We start from the raw sequence: 12,255 nt of genomic DNA on the forward strand, positions 1-12,255 counted from the left end.
TTATAAAATGGTTTCATGATACTGTAAATGCTATATTTTATTGCTACGAATAGTTATATTAAATGATACTTAAATTATTATTATTTTTGTAAAAAAAAGATTACATGTGTGAGAACTACTGCAAAGGTATGCTTTTTTTAGGCTTTCAATAAACTACGACAGAAATATCAAAATAACGATATACTGTGTAAGCATATTTATAATATATTTTGAAAAGATATAGTCTTTTCACAATACAATTAACATGATACTACATAGAACATTATTATTATTGTTCATTTACCAGCAGCTAAAGTTATTAGTATACATTTTAGCCTGACCATATTCTTAATTTCGATGACGTCGAACTTGGAATCTCCCTTGAGTATCTGCTGTCTATGTTCACATGTGTCTAACATGAATCAGGCCACAAATGAACTTGACCAAATCAGGCTATTAATGCTTTAGTCACAACCCACAGGCAATTTTCTATTCCATTCGCACCTACTGTCACGTTAATATATATTTACTAATCTTCAGCAGAGAAGTTGTAAGTACATTTACGATAATTCTTCTGCATACAATTTGAATTTAGTCAGAATTTATGGTGTAAATCATGTCTAACTGGCTGAGTATTGTTGTTAATGGGCAAAATTTTGTATTCAATGATAGATATTTTGAATTAGTGATATATATCAGTGTATAACTGCATAATTTCAAGGAAGATATGCAATTTCAAGGAAGATACTGTATGCTATATCTGATCAGACTGGAAAGAGACAACATAGAACAACAGTCTTGTTTTAAACAACGTTGATGGGTATTTTATAATTATAACACAGAGGAATTACTGCTCATTCTGCCAATTTAAATTTATTTATTCCAAGTTAAAACACTTTTTCATTTAAAAAAAATGTACAGTATTAGAGTTTATTATTATAGAAGTGTGATATGATATAAGCCTATGAGATTTATATACATATATACTTTCTTCAATTGTCTACACACTAATCAACCAACAGGTTGCAACATAACAATTCGCATACACACAACGCTGCAGGTAATATTGGTTCGTTTTGATAATTACTCTAATCAATTCGACACGAACTGACACGAGTGGCTTTACAAACGCACAGACGTCGATGCACACTGTACACGTCAAACTAATTAAACACAACGTTCTACACACTATAATTAGATGCTCTCGTATAATAAAATCCACCGAAATTATAGAAACCCATAACAATGAAAACTGTCCATAAAAATGGAATGATTTAACTGTAGTATATATAAGCTGCAAAGTATTCAGGAATAACTTGATATACAGTACTGAACAGACTACAGTATGAATAATTATATTGAGTACTTTATGAAAATTACTTGTTTATATAGGCAGGTTACAGTATACCAGTAATAGTTCACAAATGTACTTGTCATATTCTACTTGTAGTATATTCCAATTGATCTGAGGATCTGTGAATAATAACTAATTTAAATAAATTGAGATATGCATATGTACTAAATACAGTGGGACTTTTTAATATTTTATAGATGTATAATATATTGATCACAATGTTATGGTCAATCAAATTTTACTATAATAAATATACAAAAATATGTAAACAGAGATGGCCTGTTGATTGATCTAACTATTAAGAATCATATCAAGTTGCTACTATCTCTCAGTTTATGCATAAACCACTGGCCTGGGGGTATTTCAGACACTGTCTCAGGAGAAGTGGTATTATTTAAGGCAAATAATTAATTAAATTTGCAACTGATATTGCAACAACTTTCTGAAAATGTTCTTTGTACTTGTGTCTAAATGTCCTGCTTCATTTAACTTAGTCTTGAAGCAAGTACTGAGTTTCATGCTCTATACAATGCTAATTGTTATAGAGAACAATTTACATTTTAATATATTACATTTGTTTTGGCTACTTTACTTTTTGGTTATACATTCAAATGCTTGTTAAATGAACTATGTAACGATTACCTATATTGCAATACTACATACATAAATGAATAGTAGCAGTCTTATGTTTACTTTAACCACATCTATAATGTGGTCAAGAATACAGTCTATACAGTAGCTTTGTAGCTATGGTAACTGTACACTGTAGGATATAAAATACAAGCATGTACAATAAATATTAAATCACCATATAAAATTTACGTATTGGCTAATGTGTTGTTATAGCATTAGAATGATGGGATACTATAGTTTAATATATGTCGTTTACAGGGATGGCCTTATCTTAGACTTGATCAAACTACAGTATTTACTCAGTTTAACATAAGGTGTAAGATTTCACGTATAGAGTACCATGGAGTAATATTAGCTTACATAGATCTTAATGCATTTGTATCAATGAGGAATGCAAGAACTATTAGTAAGAAAATAAGTAACTAGCTTAGTCATAAAGTAGTAGATAACTACTAATAAATGGTTACTATTAACTGTAAATTCACTCGATTAATATGGGGCAAGGAAATGGTATGACCTATATACTGTATGCATCAGTGTTACTGTATGCTGTTTGTCTATATTAGGTACAGTAGATGCAATTTAAAAAATCTCTGCACCTATTTCAAATTGACAGATCCGTCACTTCCAGTACATATTATTGTTATGTAACGTTACTGTACATGTTCTTAATGATAATAATGATAATAAGTACCGTAGCCCATAAACAGTACTGTATGGCACAGTACTTATTTATGATTTTAATTGCACTAATAGAATACAAGTTGTAAGTGCCTTCATTCTTACTCAAGTGTGGCGCTCAGCACAAATTAATTCATCTTTGCATTCAGGTTTTAAGGCAGACCTTATTGTACATATACAAGCCTTATTGATTAGAAGTTGCAATTAGACAGCACAGAAGGCATGATTATGTAATCCCTCCTAGTGTTCCATTAAGCAAATTGGATTCTCAATGATGTCCATGTATTGTAAGGCCCATCAATAATACATTATGTATAATCCTAAACCTCAGGTGTGCCATTGGTCATTGTTCTGTGGTCATACTGTACTTGAGCCAAACTTAAATAAATTATTATTCTATAGTTTTTTAATGATTTGAGGAACACATAATTTTTTATCTTTTATTTTGCATATTTTGAGCAACGAAGATATATACGGCACTGTAGGTAATAAAATCCTATTTATAATATATCTAGTTATATTTTAAACATTCTTCCAAAAATTTTGTATAACACTAGAAATTATCAAGAATTTGACAGCATTATAATAGTGTGTGATTGGATGAAACTTTTATTTACGACCCGATATTTACATCAAAGTTAATGTCTCAATAAACAGTTCAAAATTGACTTCAAATGCTACTCTAGACATATGGAGTGTTATAGAGTAATTTGTATCATATGGAATGTATTGCTTGAAACAAAAACAATACACCTACTTCAGAGCTTCCGTTAGAACAACAGGATATAATATTAGTTAACTCAATTCAGCCTACTGTTACCAGTATTGTAAGGCAGAGGATTTATTAGAATCGTGTGGCGGTCGTTGGTTCAGAAATTAACCCCAATTCCCATGAGTGCTTATGTTAATTCCGCTTGAATACCGTCTCATTGTGAATGGCATATGTTAATGTAACTACAGCATTCAACAAGTAATCTATATGTCTTAGATTAATGGCTAAAATAAAAATAATTTACCCTACCTCTTCTTCAATAGCGACGATGCCAACTCCATTTGATGGTACAGGGGCAGTGGGCTCCATTGTGACCGTGGTCTTGCGTCGCTTCGTGTAAGGCTCGAATTCAGCCACCTTAATGGATTATATGAGTATTTTATCAGAAAAAATTCTACCAGTCTTATCACGATTCCTTAGGAAAGACGATCAAGTTGTTCCTTCACTGGGCCTGTGAGATCGAATCAAACAAACCAATCATTGATTGTTTTTACCGTACAAGCTGACTTATTTATTGAATCACAGGTTATCGAACTTAGCATTGACAGTGCTAAAAACTTAACTTCCAATTAATGTCCGCGTGAGTGCATCGATAAACTTTGCTTAAAAACTTCGTCCTATATTTCTGATGATATTATATTAAAATTCAGCACTGTTTTAACTACATTTGCTCCCACACGTGTCTTTGGGTTAAGCATACAATCTACCGTGAGAGTAAGTGCGCGACTACTAAAGCTACCACCAAGTGAAGAGTCTTCGTTGTTTGTTCGTCCGGTTCCGTGCGTGTGTGCGTGGAGTGCTAAGCCAATGACGAGATGAATCCTGCATTATTATAATATCAAATAGATGCAAGGCCGCGTTTTAACAATAGCGGTATCGACGTCACAAAAGCTCTACGATTACCTGTGTTAAAAATCGTGACGACCTTCAAACGAATTTATGAGTTATTGGTACCAAAAAAAAAAGACTTTTTTTTTTAACTAGAAAGAAAAAACGACCTAATTTAAGTAATTCTTAAATTTATTTTGAATGACACAACCTTAAATGTATTTTGAAGGGTACAAGAACGGGGTATATTCTATATTTAAAATATAATTATTTGAATGATGTAAAATATTATCATTTTACAATATAATGTGTAATAGTAAAGTATATATTTATTTATAATAATGATAGTAACAATAATGATGATTAATTAATATTTGTATTTTTTATTGCTATTTTTATAAATTCTAGTTCTATTATATTCCATTCTTATATCAATCCATCAATTCTGGAGATAAACCTATGACGTTTGAACCTGTCAAACGGCTCACGGAATATCATTTTTATCATCAAACAATATTTGCAAAAGTCTCGGTATATTTGTGAAACCATTCATTTATCTCATCGGGTCACGTCCCTCAAAATAATAAATTAGTCTTCTAAACCTATCGAGTTATCTCGTAGGCCTTGTCGTAGTAAAAGTACGACACACACGTTTAGTAGGTCGGTAATTAAAAACACATTTCTTAACTTTTGGTTTGTAACCCAGTCTATTTGAATGTTATCTAAACTATAGTTTTTCAGTAGTAAAATAGCAATAGAAGCGGGGATACAAGCAATTACATTTCCTATATAAAACTGTATTGCACTGTATAGTGTTATTAACATGGATACACTTGTTGCCGCTTGTTTTCTTCTGGTCACTGATTGGTTAATTTATCACGTAACTTTATAATCCACTCGGTTTGGTGACTTATTTGTGAGGGCGCTAGACGATGATTTGTGTTCAGAGAGCCTTGTTTCTCTGTGATAAAATTGTTTTTAGAGTAAATTACAATTTCTATATAATATTAGCCAAGTGAAAATAGACGAAATTACAGATCAAGATGTAATAAATGTATTTGTGTAGGATTTTGGTCGACACTAATTTAAATGATTTAGTCGTAAAATAGCTTTCATAATTAATACAGTAATAATTTCATGAATTTATCGAATTATAAAATAAATGCGAAATAATAAGAACAGTATCAACATTAATCATGAGTGTAAAATGTTAATTTCTAATTACCCGACAAAAAAAAATATATTATTTGTAATATACATGCATCCAAACCTTTTTTAGAGAGTATACATATTATTTGTTTGTGTTTTAAACAATTTTTTTTACTAACCACTGGACTGCTTTCATTGCACTTATAGAATTGACAACGAAACAAACGCTACTGTGTTCTTCTTTGGTTTCGAAGTATTGTTCAGACATAGATTAACAATTTTATTTTATTTTTTTTTTTAATTATTAAAACGTACTATGACTCTTAAGTTTTATATACTAGATACTTTATTTTGTATAAAAGATTATATTAAAAATGTCATTTTTACAAAATAATCTTTAATTTGAACATTTCGTAACGATTTCCGATGTTGTTTTCAATAAAGCTAACAGCCATAGTGCATAGATCGAGGTTAATTGCACTGTATGTTCTAAATGAACATTACGGTAATCAGAATAGCAATAATCATCGATTTCCTTAACTATGTTTACTACGATACTACCTGTGTCTCGGGTCGGTGGTAGCAAAGTCTTTCAAGAATTAATTTAACTCTCTTTCTCGTATGCACTCTAAAGAATCCAATTCATCTTTCGGAAGAATGTACTCGGTGTACTGTCCATTCGACCTCTGTCGTTGTGGACACGAACGGGCGGCCGTTTAGTGGCAGCACTCGACACGAAGTTATTGTATGTGCCGTCCACATGTGGGAAATTCAGCCCAGTTCTGTAAGTCACAGGTTATCCCCAACATTTACACTCTAGACCTAGCCGAAATTTGGAAAGATTCTCACAAAAAATGTTGAGAGTTTTTAGTCAGAACAACCAAAGTGTGGCATCACTCGACACGAACTTATTGTATGTGCCGTCCACACATGTGGGCAATTCAGACAAGAGAGTTTTCAGTCAGAACAACCAAAGCAAACATTTGAGACGATATCTATATAATTTCAAGTTAAGGAGGCTTTTAAACATTGAATGTAATTCCAATTCCTATTTACCGTATATCAAATCGCACTAACGTTATGTTGGTTGATTGATTAACTTTAGTTAGTGTTCTTCCATACAAAGTAATATAGAGAATGAAAAATAAAGGTAACATAATGATGCAACGGCTCTTAGCATATGAACATGCATTTGATCATTGAGTTACTACTGACGTATTTCTCTATAGGCCTATTTCAAATATAAAGAAAACAATACTTACTTGTAATTAAGGAAGAATTGAAGAGGCAGCAAACTAGGTAGTTACTGTATTCTATATTTCACGTTGCGCGTTTCAAGTATATACGTTGAGCCAAATGTAAAGAATTAACGCGTTTTGAGATGGATGAGACAATACCGATGTGATGCTTATCTCAAAGAGAAGCGCGTAGTCACTGTTGCCGGGAGGAAAATGAAAATAAGTCGTAAGGTTTGCTTGTGTTCAAGGCACGATTAAAAGTGTATTGCAGCTAAGTGATTTCTCGTTAACAACTCAGACACAAACGGATGGATTATGTGCGGATGCTATCATTCGATTAATAATTAGTGTTTATCGCGTTTTGTGGGACAACGCGCATATCGTGGAAATGTGAGAACGGTGTGTGAAATCGAACCGCTATTGGGTGCGCTCTCAAAGATCATTAGGAGCCATCTTAAGGCAATATAGAAACACAAATACTGACCACTGGTCCCAAAGTCATTTATAGTTTAAATGCCGCATTAAGGTATATTTGAAATAACATGTCCATTTATAGAGTTTTAGATTGAGGTACTGGATGGCAATAATCAAATAAGGAATTGCCTTTTTCCAAATCATTTTAGTATTTCGACTATTAATAAATGTAATATGGTAATATTATTTAGGCTATAGGCCCACGTGGCCCTACACCATAAATAACACGGTAAATAAACTAAGTCACGATGAAATTAAGTAAAACGAAACATTGGTAAAGGAACATTGCAACATATACAATTTAATGTATAGAGTGCATTATAATTTTATGGATTGTTTTCCACTTTTAAATGAAATTAAATGTATTGAACGAACACACTTCTCTTGTTTGTTGTTACAATGTTGGTTCAGCCCTGTCACTCAAACAAACCTTTCCCATCTTGTAACCCATTCTTTTAAAAACTTAACATTCTTTTCGATCTATTTTGTCTCTTTTAAAAACTTATGTCTGTAAAGTCGGACAATAGCGTCACCACAAAAGAAAGCAAAGTGTGAAAAGCGAAGCACCTTTGGTGGTGTTGTTCTCGGTTGCCAATGCCATCCAGATTTCAATGGTATACTTAAGTGTCAGTCATCAACCCAAAAAGTTTCAGCTAATTGTTTAATAAAAATAAAAAATCTTTAAAAAATTACCTAAAAGAACTATTTAGGGTTAAAGCTTGGTTCCCAATTGCGACGCAACGTAACGCAATGTAAAAAATGTCTTTCCAATTATTGTGTTTTCCCCCGCCTGCCCGAAATAAAACCTGCGATATTTCCAGCACTGTTGCATCGTTAGTTCCCAATTGTGATAACGCAACGTCGATACGTCGCTGCATTGCGTTGCGTTCTATAGTGGGAGCCACGCTTAAGCCCAGCAGGCCACGGGATTTACGGAGATACCGTATTTCAATAAATGTATTTATATATACGCAAAAGATTATTTTATAAGATGCTCATAATAATATACTAATTAGCAACCCAAATTACGAACTATGTAAAATCGCAACGACTTTAGGCCTATATATAGACATTTCAAACTTCGCATCTTGTGTTATTGTTATTGAAGATATCTAAAATATCAACAAATTACTCTAGCAAAGGTTTCATTTTCTAGGACAACATCGATACCCGCAGCTATGAAACGTGTGTATAGTTTTATAAGATAATAAAACTACGATTGTATTGGAATGTACAATTTGAGATGACACTGTTGTGTACGATTTGTTCAAATGGGAATATACTAATCCACGCACGCACGCGCGGTAGCGACCGGTTGGATATTATGATATATATAATATATAATATATACTAACATGTTTAATATAATTTGGATATTTTATTGTTTGGATTGAATTTATACGGATACATTGCTTAAATGCATTGTCTCCCTGAAAAAAACCCCAATTTGCATTTGTTGAATAGGCCGCATAACAATAATTTTGACCAATATGAAACCGTAGTTTTAAGATGAACCTATTTCTGCTCTCCGTGTGTTCACACTTGCGGGTTTAAACATGTAGATAGCGCACCGTCCTGCGGATGAGACATTAAGCTGTTTGTTCCGTGTGCAACATGGTTCACTCTTTGAAAAAAAGTATGGGTTCGTCTCCCGTTGTACTTCCCAATTTACCAGCAGAAGGACCCCACTCGAAACAAGTCCACAGATCTTGCGCAGCATCACTATTTTTGTTAATATGTTTTGGCCAAAAGTGAACATTTATTAAAACTAAAAAGCCGCCCGGTATTCAAAGTTATGATTTTTTTTTATTTTTGATGTTTTTGGGGGGACAAAACATTTTTAAGTTAAATTTTAAAATGAATATTCTGTGCCGATGTCTTCAATATGTCATATATCTTAGGCAGTGTGTCAATTAGAAACATCTCCGACAATGGAGTTAAGACATGTTAACGTTAAGGCCATCCTTTGCATTTAATATTAATAATCGATAACATTTTGCTAATGACAATGTAAGGTCGAGTGTCTATGCTGACCGTTAGCATTGTGTACGTGTAGTCAATAGATTGAGCTGGTTCAAAAGGAAAGCCTATATCTACGTATATCCTCAACCTATAGCATTTTTTTAACACATAGGTAACAGTAATACCAAAAATAACAATGAAACCAATATAAGGGCTATGTCACGTAATAATTCCCACCTGGTTTGTTATGAAGACCTTTCTCTCTCATATTTTACTTTGAAAAAATAATAAATGTCATATTTCTTATTCTTAAGAGATTAAATAAACTGGATGCTTGGACAGGTAAGCTCATTGTATAAATATACCTAAAAATGACTAGGTCAACGAAATCAAATTGTTAAATTAGGATGAAAAAAAAGATGATAATTAAAAAAAATCAGCTGTTGCGTACTTATATATATTAACAGCAGGATTGATTTTTTTTTAAATTAACCTATTTAAAACCTACACTTAAATTGGAAAAAGTGGCTACAAAAAGTTGTGTTGATTGAGGTTCACTATTTGGATCGATCCCACTTTTTATATGGTTTATTTGGTAATTGTAATAATTGGTGTAGAATTAATATACAGGTTTGAAAGTTTAAATTTCCCGGGCAGACAGCTTTCATTTCCTGTGACACTTTATGCAAATTACCTTTTAAAGTCTAGGCTTCACGTGTTCACATCGTTTCATTTGTATATGAAATGTGTACGGGTGAAAGTTAACTATTTCTCCCAAAGCCGAAAAAATAAATCATATATTTTGAAAAAATTGAGAAACGTGATTTACATTTTAAAATATGAATGTAAAAAATCAATGTCAGTTGGCACGTTGTTAAAGAGATAATAATGCTTCTGATCAAACTGTTGTTTCCTCGTAAATGTCTGAAAATATGACAGGCCTAGTTGGTTAATGAAAACGTCTTATTTAGGATTGAGAATAACAGGAAGAGAAGAGGATTAAACGAAGAAAGGACATATAAATTACTAAATGAATTATGCTGTTTAAATGATGAAATTATAATAAACAAACAAGGCTTGGTATACATTGTATTGGAACTATGTAATGGATATAGAGGGTCAAAGTGGAACTTTAGGCCTACTCCTTTTAAACGAAATGGAGAGAGCGTTTTGTTTGGAAGAAAGAAGAAGGAAGTTTAATGGCGACAAATTAAATTCCACATCGAAAGACAAGATTCCAGAGCAATATACCTTACATGAGAAATAAAGACAAACGCATCTTGTTAAAATACTATTCTGGTAGGTTACCATGGCCACAGGGCCGCGCGTGTCAACATTTATTTTAAATTAGATATAGAATCTGTAAATATGCCTTAAGATAGCTGATTAAACCGATTCAAATAACATTATTAGCATCGTAATTCCCCTATGGGTCTGATCTCTATCTAATGACCAATTAAAACTTATGCACCGACTGTGTTAGTAAGTCATTTATCAGTTAAAAAATATATATTTTAATTTGCATTCAAAAAATGGCACCATCTAGATACGGTAGTAATGCGTCTAAATGCATATTACGTAATATGCGCAAAGGGCGTGTCACATTCAGTATTCTACTGAAGGCGAAGAACAAACACCCCGCCAAATGTCATGTCCATGTCGATAATCATTAATATCATCGTTATAATATCTCAACACCACATTAACAATCCTACCAACACCACCACCAATCTTTATTATCATCATATTGTTTGATCCGTATATCGCGTGTGTAAACAATATTTATTTGCAGAGAGAATATTACTATATAATAAAATAATAATTATTATCATATACGCAGGGTGATTATAAGCCTTTTTAGCTCATGCAGCAACGAATATACGACATAAGATTTATAAATATTGCATGAATGTTAATAACAATACGAAGAAAAACAAGGTATCCTAGCAACGCGGAATGAATATCAATTATCATTATATTTTGAAGTCAGTTTTTCAAAATGGAAATTAATCGGAAGACTTACAAATAATTAATGTTTATCATTTTCACAGTATTTCGTTTTTGCTAAGTAAAGAAGTTAAGAGGCTTACAAAAGCACATGGAAATTAGTATTTTATATTAAAGATATATTGTCCCCCTAACAAAATTATTTTTTTTTAAACATGTCATTTTAATGTCACATTTTGACCAACAACTGGATCGATAAAAAATTGCCTGAAATAAAATTTAAAGCAAAATAAACCTAAATTGTCTGTCAGACAATGATTTTTGGTTAAAATTAACCGTTTATTTTGTCTTTTTATAAGTTATATCATTGATTTTTTTTTCTACAGAAGTGAATAAATGTATTAAAACTGCAAAATGGGCTATTCAAAGTCTAATTTTATTAATCTTTATTTTTCATGTTTTTTTGGGGGACAATACATCTTTAAGTTTCTATATATAATCTTTGAAACAACAATAATAATAATAATAATCCAAATTTATTTTTCGTTTGCGGTTATAAGCCTTTTTTCGTGGTGCTACAGGACTCATAATGCTATAAGATTTCAAACCCGGAGGAGCTACTCTTTAAAAATGTAAGCACATATTAATACGGAATATTCTTAAACACTAAACCCACCGACATTTGTTTATACGGTCATCGGATCGGAATCGGGCTCAACCGTATATACTCCAAACAATACACACCATCACGATAGGATTTAATTTTTCAACATAAATTATTGTCATCATGAAGATAATGATCGTAAATGTTAACTCACATGGAAAGCGATGTAAATTACAATTCAAACTGACAGATGAAATAATGCATTGATCATAATTAACCACACTTAACACCCCAGCCTTTTATCTCCATTGAGCGGTTTTCAATTCAGTGTTATCAATTCACATGTTACCACGTCATCAGTGTTTAACTGGTGACAGCAAAACAAATTTGTCTTCAAAGTTATCTTTGTCTCTATCCGCAAACGTCACCTTATTTGAGACAATTAACTTGATTTATCTAATTCACTTATTATGTTTTATATTGTATGTGCGGTAAAACAATAAACAAACTAAAACTACTTGGGCTACCGTCATACACAACAGTGACATCACAGCGTAATAATCCACACGACACATTTAAACAAATGTTTACAATAACATAATGATTATCAAATTGTTTATGTCTTGTTACTATA

General features: G+C 32.1%; 1 protein-coding gene across 4 annotated transcripts in view; it reads right to left on the reverse strand.

The window, feature by feature from the left end:
- LOC140040474 (uncharacterized) overlaps positions 1-4,222 on the reverse strand; it is a 50,612-nt gene extending 46,390 nt beyond the window's left edge. For 3 of the 4 annotated variants that reach the window (XM_072086452.1, XM_072086453.1, XM_072086450.1), the window contains exon 1: positions 3,669-4,222. In XM_072086452.1, coding sequence (XP_071942553.1) covers positions 3,669-3,728 — 60 coding nt within the window. In that variant the 5' untranslated portion in view covers positions 3,729-4,222. The remainder of the gene's footprint in view (positions 1-3,668) is intronic. The other variant, XM_072086451.1, reaches the window with a different exon arrangement.
- Positions 4,223-12,255: the final 8,033 nt, after the last annotated feature.

The sequence above is a fragment of the Antedon mediterranea genome, chromosome 2 (assembly GCF_964355755.1).
Source record: "Antedon mediterranea chromosome 2, ecAntMedi1.1, whole genome shotgun sequence".
In the NCBI taxonomy this organism is placed as follows: Eukaryota; Metazoa; Echinodermata; class Crinoidea; order Comatulida; family Antedonidae; genus Antedon; species Antedon mediterranea.